We start from the raw sequence: 14795 nt of genomic DNA on the forward strand, positions 1-14795 counted from the left end.
ATAGCTAAGCGAGAATATCGGAATACTTAAAAAGCAGTCCTAAGGATGCCCGGTTAGCTATTGTGAGTACAGTACTGAATATCACAGTCAAAGGAGTGGAGACTTCAGGAGGGCCAATGGTAAAGATGCCAACAAATACCAGTATGGCAAACAGGATAAAATGTATTTACAAATCAACTCAATGCATCCACATTTCGGCATCAGCTTGCATCAGGGTTTTTGTTTGTTGGTTAAATCGGAGCTATACATTTTGTGAATTTGTGCAGTACTTCTTCAGATCAGAAGAGTTTCAGCCAACAAATCTTGTACAGTCAGTGGTGCACTGTGTTCTTGCCCATTAATATTTATCACCCCTGATGCAGGCTGATGCAAAACATGTTTACTGGCATCTTTACCATTGGCCCAACTGTTCTCTCATGGCCTCTTCAACATCATGTTTGGCACTGAATATCAACTATTCCCAAATAGTTTCTGGGCACTACCAAAGACTCAAGTATTTAGTGCTTGATAGGACCTGGTACTGAATATATAGGTCTGTTTTAACAGATGGAGACCCCTGACTGCTGCTGGCTGAATATTGAACAGAAAGTTTGCTTGTGTTGTATGCATTGTATTAACATTATATAGCATCAAAACTACACCAGAAAACCAGCAGTTTTAAGTGGTTTGAGCTCTCATGAGTCAGAGTTGAAAAAGGACTAATATTTCTGGAGAAATCCTGTTTCCATAATAGTGGCAAAGGGTCACTATCATTTACCATATATTCTCAACTATAAGCTGAGATATTTGGCCCAAAAAAAGGCCAAAAATTGGGATCTCACCTTATAGTCTGGTTGCTGCCACTGACATTGAAGTTACAGTAAGCTGGGCTGATATGTGGCCTTGAGCACGTGCAGATGCACAAGGCCCCCAAATCAGTCCAACTTGCAGAAACTTGGGTGTCGGTGACAGCAGCCAGGAGATACCGGTAAGAAGTGAAATGCAGATCAACGTTTGGGGCTGGGGAGGGAAATGAGAGAGACGTGCTGGTCACCATGGGAGAGGGGGGAGGAAGTGAGAGAGAAATGCCAGTCACCATGGGAGACGGTATAGGAGAGGGAGAGAAATTCCGATCACTGTGCGGGGAGGGGAGGTACAAAAATACTGTACACCACAGGTTTAGGGGGAAAGGAAGAAATGCAGGACATTACAAGGGAGGAGAGAAACACTTTAATATAAACCCCCCTGTTTGTCCTTGAGTTGTTTCCCCCTTTTTTGCGGGGGGGGGGGGGGGGGGTGTTTCTATTTGAGTGCATATGCTATGGTACAGATACTTCCCTTCCCTTTACTTATAATCTATGTGATAAATACACTTCTTAAAAGTAGTACCTTATTTTGCTACTTGAGAATCGGGCACGTTGGATACCTGCTCATGCTACTTCTGGACTGGAGTTCTGGGGAATCCCTAGACAGTTGGGTTTTCAGGATATGGTTTTCTCTTTAACACTGATGTCATTGTGCTTATGATGGTGTCTGTGTTTTTATATAGTTTTTGTGATTGTGTATGTTTGAGCTGTAATCTGCTTAGTTATAGGCCAAATAAGAATAAGTGAATATCCAGAAAGAATATGCATGAGACCTGCCCCATTGGATGTAAATCTATCTAATGCATGTTCATTGTGGATATCCTGAAAATTCAACTGGCTAAGAGTCCTCCAGGTAAGTTTGGAAACCACTGGTCTTAAAGAATTACCAAGCTCCAAGATGGCCTGGAATATATGATGATCACTGTATATTCTGGTTGATATGGTAATAATCAGCTACTGCCACCGGACTGCTGAAGTGACAGATCTTGAATGGCCAGGATTGATAAGAGAAGGTTGGTGTCAAAAATTCAAAAAAATATTATAATTGTGTTGATATAGTACTATTATTAATAAATGATAGATTTGATAAAATTACAAATCTGCTTCTTTTCCATATGCTCTTATCCACAAAGCATTGTGCACTGGAAGGATCAAATAGCAGTAGATAAGGGGGTGAGATAGGTATGTAATTCGTGCAGTTCTGTTCAGTTGATGTCTGGCTGGATGTGACTACAGGTTAGCAAAGTTTCTCGCTGTATTTAACAAGATGTTGCATAGGTATCTGTGGTGCTAATTGATCTTCATCTGAAAGGCCTTTCCAAAATGCAACAGTATGATTTTCACATGATCAGGGTGATAGTTAATCTTAATTCATTTGAGTTCCAAATGATCTTTATTCTATCAATAATATTGGTGACTGCTGCAGCTTCTCTACATTTTGTTATCCTTCCAAGGGTAGCTGCATCCACCATATTTGACCACATTTAGTACTATTTTATCAAGTCAGACAATAAGACAATTTATGGAGGGGAGGAGTAGCCTAGTGGTTAGTGCAATGACCTAAGAACCTGGGCAACTGGGTTGAAGTCCCACTGCGGCTCCTTGTGACCCTCCATTACCCCAGGTACAAAATAAGTACCTGTATATAATAGGCAAATCACTTTGATTGTAACCACAGAAATGCGGTGTATCAAATCCCATCCCTTTCCTATTCCCATGTCATTATTCTTATTCATTACAAAGAAGAATAAATTAAAAAAAGGAAGACAGAAGCAAAGGTCCTTAGTTTTATACAAAGAAGGGATGTGATGAAACTGAAAAGCCAAAACATGTGGGGCGTGGATAAAAACTCGCTAGAAAACAGTAAACCGATATTTCCACCTTGCCGAAAGTGACTTAAACAGGTAATAAGCAGACTAAGCTGCTCTTAATGAATGTACTTCAGCAAGAAGGAAAAAGGCCTCAAAGAACAAATAAATACATAAGATCTACCAGAGCTAAACAGATCCTTAAGATCTTCCCTTCATCATTGGCCAAAAAACCTTCAATTTGTAGTCGGCTTCCTACTGCTCAAACTACAGTGGGTGTCCTTAAATATATTTGTTTTATTGTAATATTTTATTTTTTGTATATACACAATAACCTTAGTTCTAGTACAGATACATCTTAGAAGTCGGTACTATCTTCCTTCAGTTGCACTGCGTGCTGCGCTGCCTTCACCCTCTTGCCCCAAGCCAACGGTGGCCAGCGTTTTACACTGCTGCTTCAGGGTCTTGGTGACAGGGTTACTGATGGGACAGCTACAGCTCCACTCAACAGCTCCGGTAGATCTTATGTATCTATTTGTTCTTTGAGGCCTTTTTCCTTCTTGCTGAAGTACATTCATTAAGAGCAGCTTAGTCTGCATATTACCTATTTAAGTCATTTTCGACAAGGTGGAATTATCGGTTTACTGTTTTCTAATGAAAATGAAAAGGGCATTCCCTGTGACCTCTAAACAGTGGGAAATGTTCATTAGTAAGGTTTCCAGAAGTGGTTCACAGAAGAAACATGTGGCCTTGTTAAGTTCAGAACAACTTGTCTTTTGTCGTTATCTTCAGAGGAAAACTTTCTAACACTGGGTTGATTAAACTGTAGAGGCCAAAATGTATTTGTGGTTGGGGAAAGAGTGGAATGCCTCTCTTCTAGTATATAGGACATTAAAAAATATTCTGATCTCATATAAATGATGCAACAAAAATATGTATGTATATTGTTCACCAAATTTATTTGGCTGTGACAAATAAATAAATAAATAAATAAATATGAGAGAGAGATTTCCAAAGCACTTAGACTTACAAAGTTCCATCATAATCGTAACCTATGGAACTTAACAAGTATAAGGGGCCCTTTTACAAAGACGCGCTGAAAAATGGCCATCGGTAGTGTAGACGTGTTTTGGGCACACGCAGAATCATTTCTCAGTGCACCTATGAAAAATGCCTTTTTAAAATGTTTGCCAAAAATGGATGTGCCACGCATCCATTTTGGGTCTGAGACCTTACCGCCAGCCTTTGACCTAGCGGTAAAGTCTCACATGCTAATCGGGCGGTAATGACCTATGAGCGTATCTGAAAATAAAAATTAATTTTCGGACATGCACCAAAAATGAAATTACTACGAGAGCCATGCGGTAGCCAGGTGGCCGGGCGGTAGCTCCATTTTGGCACATGTTGGGCGCACGTAGACACTTATGCAGCTTAGTAAAAGGGCCCCTAAGTGCTTTGAAAATGAGCCCCACAGTCATACATTATTGTAATTGAGTAACTTATCAAAATCTTTATATATCACCCATTTGATATATCAACATTTGATGTTGACATTGGTAGCTTTAATTGAAGAAATATTAATAACCACACTGTTTCATCTAACCTAGGCCATCTTTATATATATATATATATATATATATATGTTTTGCCTTTTTAAGGAAATATGTACCTTTTAGCTGTTTCTAAAAGCTAACCCTAGTTATTTCAAATTATATAGCATGTAATGTTTGCCTAGACATTTTGTCAAGCAATTGCCAAATTATATGGCAGGATCTGTGAGTTTCTGGTATGTTAGACTTGAGAAAGTGCCGCCCTGTGTATAATTTTTGGTGCTCTACAGGCTCATTCAGCAAGCTATTGTAGGGTGGTGGTTTTACTTTAGTGCATCTTCCAACAGCATTTCCGTCTTTGAGACAGAATCTCATAATGTGTTGTGTTTGCAGGCCTCCAGACAGTGGGCATCTTTAGAGTTGGGAGCTCAAAGAAGCGAGTAAGACAGGTGAGAACCTATGCAGTATTTGTTTTAATTGCTGTCTTTCATGGTCAGTTTATTATGTTATCTTCCCTGGGGTCTTCGATATTCAGCTCTCTTTTTCTCTAGACACTGTATTTCCTCATTCACTGCTAAAGAACCCTTTGTATATTGTGCAAAATGCTCAGGAGATACTCATGTAGTGCAAGGGCAATTATCTCAAGGACAGCCCAACGCCTAAGGCAACTATCTGTTATACAATTGTGAATTAAAATAATAACTTCCTTTTTATCCTGCTAGTCCAGTTCAGTGGGTTTCAACTTATAACAGCAGATAGGCTGAGAAGCAGACACTTTCCAGTGACATCACTGGCATAAGCCTGGAACTTGTCAGTGTTTCTCTGCCTCCAGCAGATTACACTGGTTTGGACTGCTGCAGCTGGATTCTTCTGATTAGGCCTGATGCCCATGGTCACAGTCTAGGGCTTAGACCCTAGTGGCAGAATTACTTTGCCTGGGTTATCTCCCAGGAATTGGTCCATAGACATTTCCCTGGTCAAGCCCAGAGGGTGCACACTTGTTTTGCCTACCTCCCCCAGCAGAGCTTCCATTAAGAGAGGGGAAAAAAGGCCTTTAAACAGCTCTATTCTCTATTTAGTCAGGGCTGTCCAGATAATAAAGTTAAAAAAAGAGAACACTCAGTAGACAGGTAGCTTTCTACTACTACTACTACTACTACTACTATTTAGCATTTCTATAGCACTACAAGGCATACGCAGCGCTGCACAAACATAGAAGAAAGAGCTTACAATCTAATAGACAAAAAATAAAGTAATCATATCAATTAATGTGTACAGGAAGGAGGAGAGGAGGGTAGGTGGAGGTGAGTGGTTACAAGTGGTTACGAGTCAAAAGCAATGTTAGAGGTGGGCTTTCAGTCTAGATTTAAAGGTGGCCAAGGATGGGGCAAGACGTAGGGGCTCAGGAAGTTTATTCCAGGCGTAGGGTGCAGCGAGACAGAAGGCGCGAAGTCTGGAGTTGGCAGTAGTGGAGAAGGGAACAGGTAAGAAGGATGTATCCATGGAGCGGAGTGCACGGGAAGGGGTGTAGGGAAGGACGAGTGTGGAGAGATACTGGGGAGCAACAGAGTGAGTACATTTATAGGTTAGTAGAAGAAGTTTGAACAGGATGCAAAAATGGATAGGGAGCTAGTGAAGCGACTTGAGGAGAGGGGTAGTATGAGTAAAGCGACCCTGGCGGAAGACGGGATGGGCAGCAGAGTTTTGAACCGAATGGAGAGGGGAGAGGTGACTAAGTGGGAGGCCAGGAAGAAGCAGATTGCAGTAGTCTAAAGAAGAGGTGACAAGGGGTGTGGATGAGGGTTTTGGTAGAGTGCTCAGAAAGAAAGGGGCGGATTTTACGGATGTTGTAAAGAAAGAAACAACAGGTCTTGGCAATCTGCTGGATATGAGCAGAGAAGGAGAGAGAAGAGTCAAAGATGACCCCAAGGTTTCGAGCTGAGGCGACAGGGAGAATGAGAGAGCCATCAACAGAAATAGAAAACGGGGGGAGGGGGGAGTGGGGAGGTGGGTTTGGGGGGAAAAATGAGAAGCTCGGTTTTGGTCATGTTTAATTTCAGGTGGCGTTGAGACATCCAGACAGCAATGTCAGACAAGCACGCTGAAACTTTGGTTTGGATGCAAGGTGAGATATCAGGGGTAGAAAGGTAGATTTGGGAGTCATCAGCATAGAGATGGTAGGAAAAGCCATGGGATGAGATTAATGAACCAAGGGAAGAAGTGTAGATAGAAAAGAGGATGGGACCAAGAACAGAACCCTGAGGTACGCCGACAGGCAGAGGGATAGAAGTAGAAGAGGATCCACCAGAGTGAACACTGAAGGTGCGGAGGGAGAGGTAGGAAGAGAACCAGGAAAGGACAGAGCCCTGGAATCCAAGTGAGGACAGGGTATCGAGGAGTATGCTGTGATCGACAGTGTCAAAAGCAGCGGAAAGATCAAGAAGAATGAGGATGAAATAGAGACCTCTGGATTTAGCCAGTAATAGGTCATTGGAGACTTTAGTAAGCGCAGTTTCGGTTGAGTGGAGAGGGCGAAAACCAGATTGTAGTGGGTCAAGAATAGCACGTGAGGAGAGAAAATCAAAGCAGCGGTGGTGAACAGCACGCTCAAGTAATTTGGAGAGAAAAGGGAGGAGGGAGATGGGTCAGTAATTAGAGGGACAAGTAGGATCGAGTGAAGGCTTCTTAAGGAGAGGTTTGACCACAGCATGTTTAAAGGCAGTAGGGACAGTTGCAGTGGAAAGTGAGAGGTTGAGAATGTGACAGATAAAAGGAATAAGAGCAGGTGAGATGGTATTAAGAAGGTGGGTGGGAATGGAATCAGAGGAACAGGTGGTACATTTTGAGGAAGAAAGGAGAAGTGTAGTTTCTTCTATAGTAACTTCAGGAAAGGAGGAGAAGGAATGAGGGGAAGGAAAGAGAGGGGGACAGACTAGTGGAGGGAGAGGTGGCGAGGTAGAGTATTCAAGGTTTATCTTTTGAACCTTGTCGTGAAAGAATTCAGCAAGGGTCTGAGGAGATAATGAAGGTAATGTATATTATAGTATACTGTAATTTACACATATAGTATACTGTAATTTACACATGTAACTGTGTGCCTGCCCAGACTCTATCCAAGTGTTTACCCATCTTAACCTTGTGCAATTTTATAGAATAGCACAGCCATGGCGAACCTTTCAGAGACTGAGTGCCCAAACAGCAACCCAAAATCTAATTATTTATCACAAAGTGCCAACAGGGCAATTTAACCTGAATAACAGAACTTTAAAAGCATTTGGCTCCACCCACTCTGGCTTGGCTCCACCCACTCCACCTTATGTCATCTTGAATTTCTTTTGATGTAGGGCAGGCATAGGAATAAAAAAAGATTTTAAGTGCTCCCAGGTTTCAACCCAATTCATGTTTAATTATGGGATATAAATTATATAAATAAGCAAATAAATGCAGAACACCTGATTCTCATAACATGATGTCTGTTTTAGAGGCCGTTTACCTTGAGAAAAACAAATCTCTGCACCAATATAACAGTGCTAGGGTGTCCCTATAACCAGCTCCTCCAAATGATACACTGATTATACTTTCTAACAAATTACTACTCTACCTATAAAAAGTTATTCCCTTATTATACTTCCTCTGAGTACATCTGTATACTGCACAAGCCAGCAATTTTTTGAAATATGTGAGATTAAATTTTCAATAAACTTGAATCCTAATTCTGCTTCCAGGAAAGGATCTTGGTGTAAGTGGTAAAAGTGTGGATGTACCCCAACTGAAATAGTAAATGAATTCTACTATGATACCTCCACATTGAAGATACTACCACACCCACTGAATGAGATAAATAAAACATTAAAAAATGCTACCAACAATATAAAAATGACAACCGTGGATGCAGCAGCTCAGGGGTTACAATTTTGCTTACTTTGTTGAAGGAGAAACGGAGACCAATTGGCTTCAACTTTTCATCCGATCCCTACGGTCTCCCTCCACCACGATGCAGCCTTTGCTCTGGGCAGCAACCAGTGACTGTGTCCTGACCTCAGTCACACACCAATGGCCCAAAGCCTTGTTCACCTTCCTTCATATTAGCCAAAGCGGAGAGGGTCCTAGGTATGGGTGGGTGTGGGGAAGCAGAAGAGGACATCTATTTTCTGTTAGTTCATCCCCTGGGCCTAGCAAACTTTCATCCGAAACAGATCTAAAAAAGTTGCTTCGTAAATGTAGAGGTTGGTGAAGAAATGGATTGTGAATCAATTTGTTCGCAGCAGTGTCTTTTGTAATAGACTCAGCTCCAACAAACACAGGCTGTTCTCCGTCTGAACATGGGTGGGAGCAAGCACGGACTCCTCCACCCTCCTTTTTACCCACATAAAAGCTGCTTTCCTCCCTCAAGTCTTCTTTACCCTGGATCATGCTGCTGTCCTCTCTTTTGCTTACCCAGACACACGTTCCCGCTCTCCTCTCATATTGCTGCTCCCCTCCCATCCTTTCCTCTTGCCCCTGGATACCCTCTCTCCTCCCTCTTTCCCCCAACACACAGTGCTGATCGCTTCCCTTCCTCTTCTTTCAGCATAGGTTGCTGAACCAACCACGTCCACGACCAAAAAAAAAAAAGCAAACGTAGGGCCGCAGCAACCTTCAGGCATGTGCTGTCAGCTCTGCTGGTCCTCTGCCCCCGCTGACGTCAACTTTGAGTTCCGAGGGCAGAGGACCGGCAGAACTGACAGCGCATGCCTGAAGGCAGTGCTGCGGCTCCACGCCTTTGCTTTTTCTTTTGTTTTTCCGCCGCTGCTGCATTGGGAGAAGCAGCAGCAGCGGCCGATGACATCTCAGCGAAAGTGGCTGGGCGTGCGTGCCAACAGAGAGGGCTCTGTGCCTTCTCTGGCACGTGTGCCATAGGTTCGCCATCACTGGAATAGCATGTATCTGGAATATTGGCATTTGTATTCATATCTGCTGGTATTTGGTCCATGTACATGTGTTTGTGGCTCCAAAATGTTGATGCCCTCTTTATTGAATTACACCCATTGGGCCTTATTCTATAAAGTTTAAATTTACACTCCTAAATTATGAGCATACTCTATGCTCCAAAATAGATTGCACTCATAATTTAGGAGCGTAACCTTTATAGAATAAGTCCCATTGTACTTATTATGAAAGTTACAAAAGTTTCTAAAATCAAACTAGACCTGCAGGCGTTTAAAGAGGAATTAACTACAGAATGATTTTGAGAATGATGGATGAAACGCCTCTGGAAAGATTGTTAATGTATGCATTCACTCCCGGTCCTCAAGGGCCATAAACATTTTATATTTCCAGAATATCTCTAGTGGAATATACTTGAGAGATTTGCATGCTTACTGTCATCCATTTTCAGCCCTCAAGGACTGGGAGAGAATACCACCAGTCTACCTTGTCCATGTCAGTGGAGGAATAGCCTAACGGTTAGAACAGCAAACTGAGAGCCATGGAAGCCAGAGATCAAAGCCTACTGGCCTTCCTAGTGATCTTGGGCAAGCAACAATCTTCCATTGCTGCCTCAGGTACAAATTTGGATAAGCCCTCCAGTTAGGGTTACCATATTTTCCCCAAGAAAAAAGAGGCTCTGTGCCCCGCCCCCTGTCACACCCCTACCACCCCCTGTCACAACCCACCCATATCACACCCCCGTCCCGCTCCCTGTCACATTGACACCTCCCAAAGAAAGCCAGATTCCCTCTCTCTCCCCCCCCCCCATGTTATCTCCTTCCCAATGTTTCAGCCTCCATCCCCGCCACCATTCACTCCTCCTCCACTCCCCTCCTGTACCTTACTGTAGTGCCCTGGTGGTCTAGCGGCCTTTTTGGGGCAGGAAAGAGCCCCCCTCTTTCCTGCCTGGTGTGGCTGTAGATCTCTCTTGCTCCTGGCACCGATTCAAAATGGCTGCCGAGAGTTCAAGCAGTGACCTTGCAAAAACTGCCGCCACTTGATCTCTCGGCAGTCAATTTGAACCGGCGCCAGGAGCAAGAGAAGTCTACAGCTGCACCGGGCAGGAAGGAGGGTGCTCTTTTCTGCCCCAAAGAGGTTGCTATACCAGCAGGGCACCACACTAAAGTAGGGGGAGGGGAGGATAGGACATGCCTGAGGCCCACCCCACCCCCGCCAGCCTGCCATTTGTCTGCAAATCTGGGCAAATGGGCAGGCTGACAAAACCCACCCGGATGTCCGACCATGTCCTCAAAAAGAGGACATGTCCGGGTAAATTCAGACGTATGGTAACCCTACTTCCAGGTACAGGAAAATACCTAGTATACCTGAATACACATGAGCTAACTACATAGTAGTAATAATGGCTAGTAGTCCTGTATTCAATCTGTCTTTAATCCAATGCTATTTGGAGTACATTTCAGTTATTTCTTTCTTAATGCCCAAGTCTTTTGGGAGGGGAGGAGGGAAAGTGTTGTTAGATACGGCCCAAACTTCACTGTTCTCATGATTTCTTCTAGTTGCGTGAAGACTTTGACCGGGGCATCGATGTCGTTCTTGAGGAGGAACACAGTGTCCATGATGTTGCTGCTTTATTAAAGGAGTTTCTAAGAGACATGCCTGATCCTCTTCTCACCAAAGAACTTTACACTGCTTTTATAAACACCATGCGTGAGTTTAGAACTTTATATGAAAGCTTTTTACAGTGTTTGTTAATTCACAGCAAAGAAATTAAAAATAGAAACTGTATTCCAGATGCCTTTAGATCAGTGTTTCCCCAAGTCCAGCCTGGAATACCCCTTGCCAGTCAGGTTTTCAGGATATCCACAATGAATATGCCTGAACCTGAGTTGCATACACTTCCTCTAATATATTCAAGTTTCTTTCATGCATATTCATTGTGGTGGATATCCTGAAAACCTGACTGACAAGGGGTACTCCAGGACCGGACTTGGGAAACAGTGCTTCAGATAATGAAAATAGGTATTAAAATGTGTTAATTCAGAAAACTGAGGACAAAATATATATGCATTTCACTTAATTTTAGAATTTATTTTATTACAGCTTGAACACCCTCCAGCTGTTTTAGGAGTTGGGGAAGGGTACAAATGAAAACATTATATAAAGTAGCATAAATTTTCCTAATCTATAATCTTGTGTATTCTATCTGTTTGAAGAGCCAGGAAGCTGGAAAAATACATTCATGATAATGGTGTTTGTATTGCCCAGTGAGAGTTGATATGAAGGATAACTTTATATCAAGATTCTAAGGCTAAGAGAGCATATAGATGGATGCTGTGACTATTTTATAAGGGCTAACCAAACAAAAAGGCACTCTTGTAGATAGGAGAACTCAAATACCATATGGTTGACTACACTCTCCATGGATTAAAAATTATATATTTGACCTTCAGCGGTGCCACTCATAAGCTATCACACTTCATAAGAATTCACACACCATAATCGTCATTGGTCCAATGCTTTATCTAAATTTTAACTCCTTAACTTTAATATTTAATATGTAATTTTATAAATTTGAAAAATAGCATTCTTGTAATCCAAGTTGGCAAGGGGACTAATATACGACATGAATCATGTTTCACATAATGCTATATCAAGGAAAGTCTCCTTAGTCATGCCGTAGTGAAAATCCTTTACTGTTTATCTGCTGGCAGATGACATGTACTGTCATAAACGTTTGGGCGTGGGAATTTAACACCAGCCATTGGGCTGGTCTAAGTGATCACACCTCAATGTACTCGTGTTTTCATCAAGTGGAGCTAGTAGTAGTCACTTTTCTTTAGAGAGTAGTCTTAAAATAGGTGCTCTAGTTCTGTGTCTGTGCGCCTCCTTTGAACGTGTGCACCACCACAGCTTAAGTCCATTAATGCTGTTCTACATGCTCATGGCTTTTATAAAATTACTCCTATGAATGAAGATTCATTGCAACAAGGTAGTTGTTAATTGTAAGTACTGTGAACAGAAATAGGGAACTGAATGTGTTTTTTTTTTTTTTTTGTTACATTTGTACCCTGCGCTTTCCCACTCATGGCAGGCTCAATGCGGCTTACATGGGGCAATGCAGGGTTAAGTGACTTGCCCAGAGTCACAAGGAGCTGCCTGTGCCTGAAGTGGGAATTCTATGATACAGAAACTCTCCTAGTTGAACTGCGTATTCTAAAACTCATACCTTTCAAAATCACTGGTATCTAATGGGGTTGGGACAGATGAATTCCCAGTCGCTCCTGCCCCTTGCTGGTGTCAAATTCAAACTGGCGACAGCGACTCCTAACGATAGTCTTGTGGTAGTACTGCTAGGGGTCAAGACACCATATAAGGGCAAAAGTTTGAGTTGCAGTGTGTTTCTATTTTATAAAACACATGGGTGCATGTGTAAGGTACATTCAGATCCCATGTAAAGTGTGTGTCAGCATTTTCAAGCTGTTGGAACAGATTCTGGGAGCCTATTTTATAAAAACACATAGGTGCTTTTGTTTCCTTTATAAAATGTGCTGTAAGTCAGGGGTTCTCAACCCAGTCAGGTTTTCAAGATATCCACAATTAATATGCATGACATAAATTTGTGTGCATTACATCCATTGTCTGCAAATCTGTATCATGCATATTTATTGTGGGTATCCTGAAAACCTGACTGGTTAGGTGTGTCCTAAGGACTGGGTTGAGAGCCACTGCTTTAGACAGGTACTATGTTGCTACTTAGACATAGGAGTCATCTTAAAATTACCCCCCCCCACCCCCCCCCCCCCACACACACACAAGCACATCCATGTTATGTATATACCTGCTCACCTCCTTAACATTTTCAACATTTTTCTTTCTCCTCATGCTTTGTTTATTCATTCTCTTAGTGTTTATTTTTACTTTTATGCAGATGACATTCAGTTGCCCTTCTCCCTTCACTCAAAAACACCCCATGTTATTGACAAGATCTCTTGTACACTGGATAGAATCGCTAATTGGTCACTGATAAATGGATTGAAACTTAACGCTTCTAAAACTATGGCTTTTATATTTTTTCTCTCAGTCCTTCTGTTCCCCCAGCTTTACTTAGCATCCTAGGAGAACAAATCGCACTTGGATAAGTCTGTAAAAATCCTGGGAGTTACTCTTAATAGCCAACTATCTTTTACCTCTCAGGTTTTGTTGCTGGGTAAGAAATCATTCTTCATTCTGAGGCAGATTCGTTCTGCTCACTCTTTTTTTTTTTTTTATAGACTCTCCCTCTGCCTACTCATTCACTCTTTGGTACTCTCCCACCTTGATTACAGTAGTTCCATTCTCTCTGGTTTTCCACAAAACGAACTACGCCGGCTTCAGGTCATTCAGAATACAGGTCTGAAATTGCTTTATGGGGCCAAGAGATTTGAAAGTGTGACACCCTATTTTCTTGCTGAACACTAATTACCCATTTCCTTCCATCAGCCATTTAAACTTCTGACCATATTTCACATTATTCACTTGGGCTCATCTTTTTTACATAATTTTCTCATTCCTTATCAACTGACACACACCTTGGTGTTCTGCTAATCAGCATCATCTTGTTGTTCCTTCCCCTCTCTAGATTTGCTCCTCCCTTGGACACTCCACTTGTTTTAGTGTCGTCGTTCTTACACTATGGAACTCCCTTCACTCTGAGTTGGATTTTCTGAAATTTAAGGCTTGCTCAAAAGCCCGTTTCTTTCAACATGCTTTCCCCTCTTCGATAACATGACCTTCACGTCTCTCATAGTTAGTGTTCTCTCGGCCTTGCAGCAGCTATTCCCCTTACGCTTGACCTGTGTTTTTTTCACTTCCTCCCCTCCCCTCCTGTTGTTTCCTGTATATAGGTAACTTGATTAATGCTCCCCTCCCTAACCCTTATAAAGAATTGATTTAACTTAGTGCTTCCTTTCGTCTCTTGTCTCTCTCTCGCCTCCCTCTATACATAGTTATTTGCTTTTGTAAACCACTTAGATGTATTTGCTATTTGCGGTATATTAAAGATGAAATGTGAAAATATGAAATGTACTGAAATTTTGAGCTTAAATTTTACTGAATCTAGTTCTTTAAATGTACTTTTCCTTTCTTCAGTTTTAGAACCTGATGAACAGATCTCTGCTTTACAGCTTCTCATTTACCTTTTACCTCCCTGTAACTGTGACACACTACACAGACTCTTACAGTTCTTGTCAACAGTAGCTAGCCATGCAGAAGACATTACGGATAAAGACGGGCAGGAGGTAAGTTCATAATCATTCACTAAAATTACTTCACTTTCTATTAACTCATTTTGAGTGAACGATGAACACAGAAAAAGTTCATGAGACACAACATCTGACAGTGGATAAAGTGTGTAAGTTCTAAACTAAACTAAAAAAAAAGACCTTTATACTGCAATAACCATATCAGTTCTACCCAGTTTACAAATAATAATAAACCAGGCACACCTAGGAAATTACAATCAGATTTAAAAAAACACTATTGAAAAGTAAATCATACCTTTAAATACTCAATACAGAAACTTCTCAAAAAGCCATGTTTTTAGTGCTTTTCTAAATTGTACAAAACTGTCGAGTGATCCAAGAATTACAGGGAGATCATTCCAAAATTTAACTCCTGTGAAAGAA

The 14795-nt window shown here is 41.8% G+C and overlaps 1 protein-coding gene across 3 annotated transcripts in view; it reads left to right on the top strand.

The window, feature by feature from the left end:
• The window catches only part of ARHGAP6 (Rho GTPase activating protein 6), an 817167-nt gene that overhangs the window by 775052 nt on the left and 27320 nt on the right, over positions 1-14795 (top strand). For all 3 annotated transcript variants that reach the window (XM_030201605.1, XM_030201606.1, XM_030201607.1), the window contains exons 6-8: positions 4597-4652; positions 10689-10839; positions 14260-14408. In XM_030201605.1, coding sequence (XP_030057465.1) covers positions 4597-4652; positions 10689-10839; positions 14260-14408 — 356 coding nt within the window. The remainder of the gene's footprint in view (positions 1-4596; positions 4653-10688; positions 10840-14259; positions 14409-14795) is intronic.

Source organism: Microcaecilia unicolor, chromosome 4 (assembly GCF_901765095.1).
Source record: "Microcaecilia unicolor chromosome 4, aMicUni1.1, whole genome shotgun sequence".
In the NCBI taxonomy this organism is placed as follows: domain Eukaryota; kingdom Metazoa; phylum Chordata; class Amphibia; order Gymnophiona; family Siphonopidae; genus Microcaecilia; species Microcaecilia unicolor.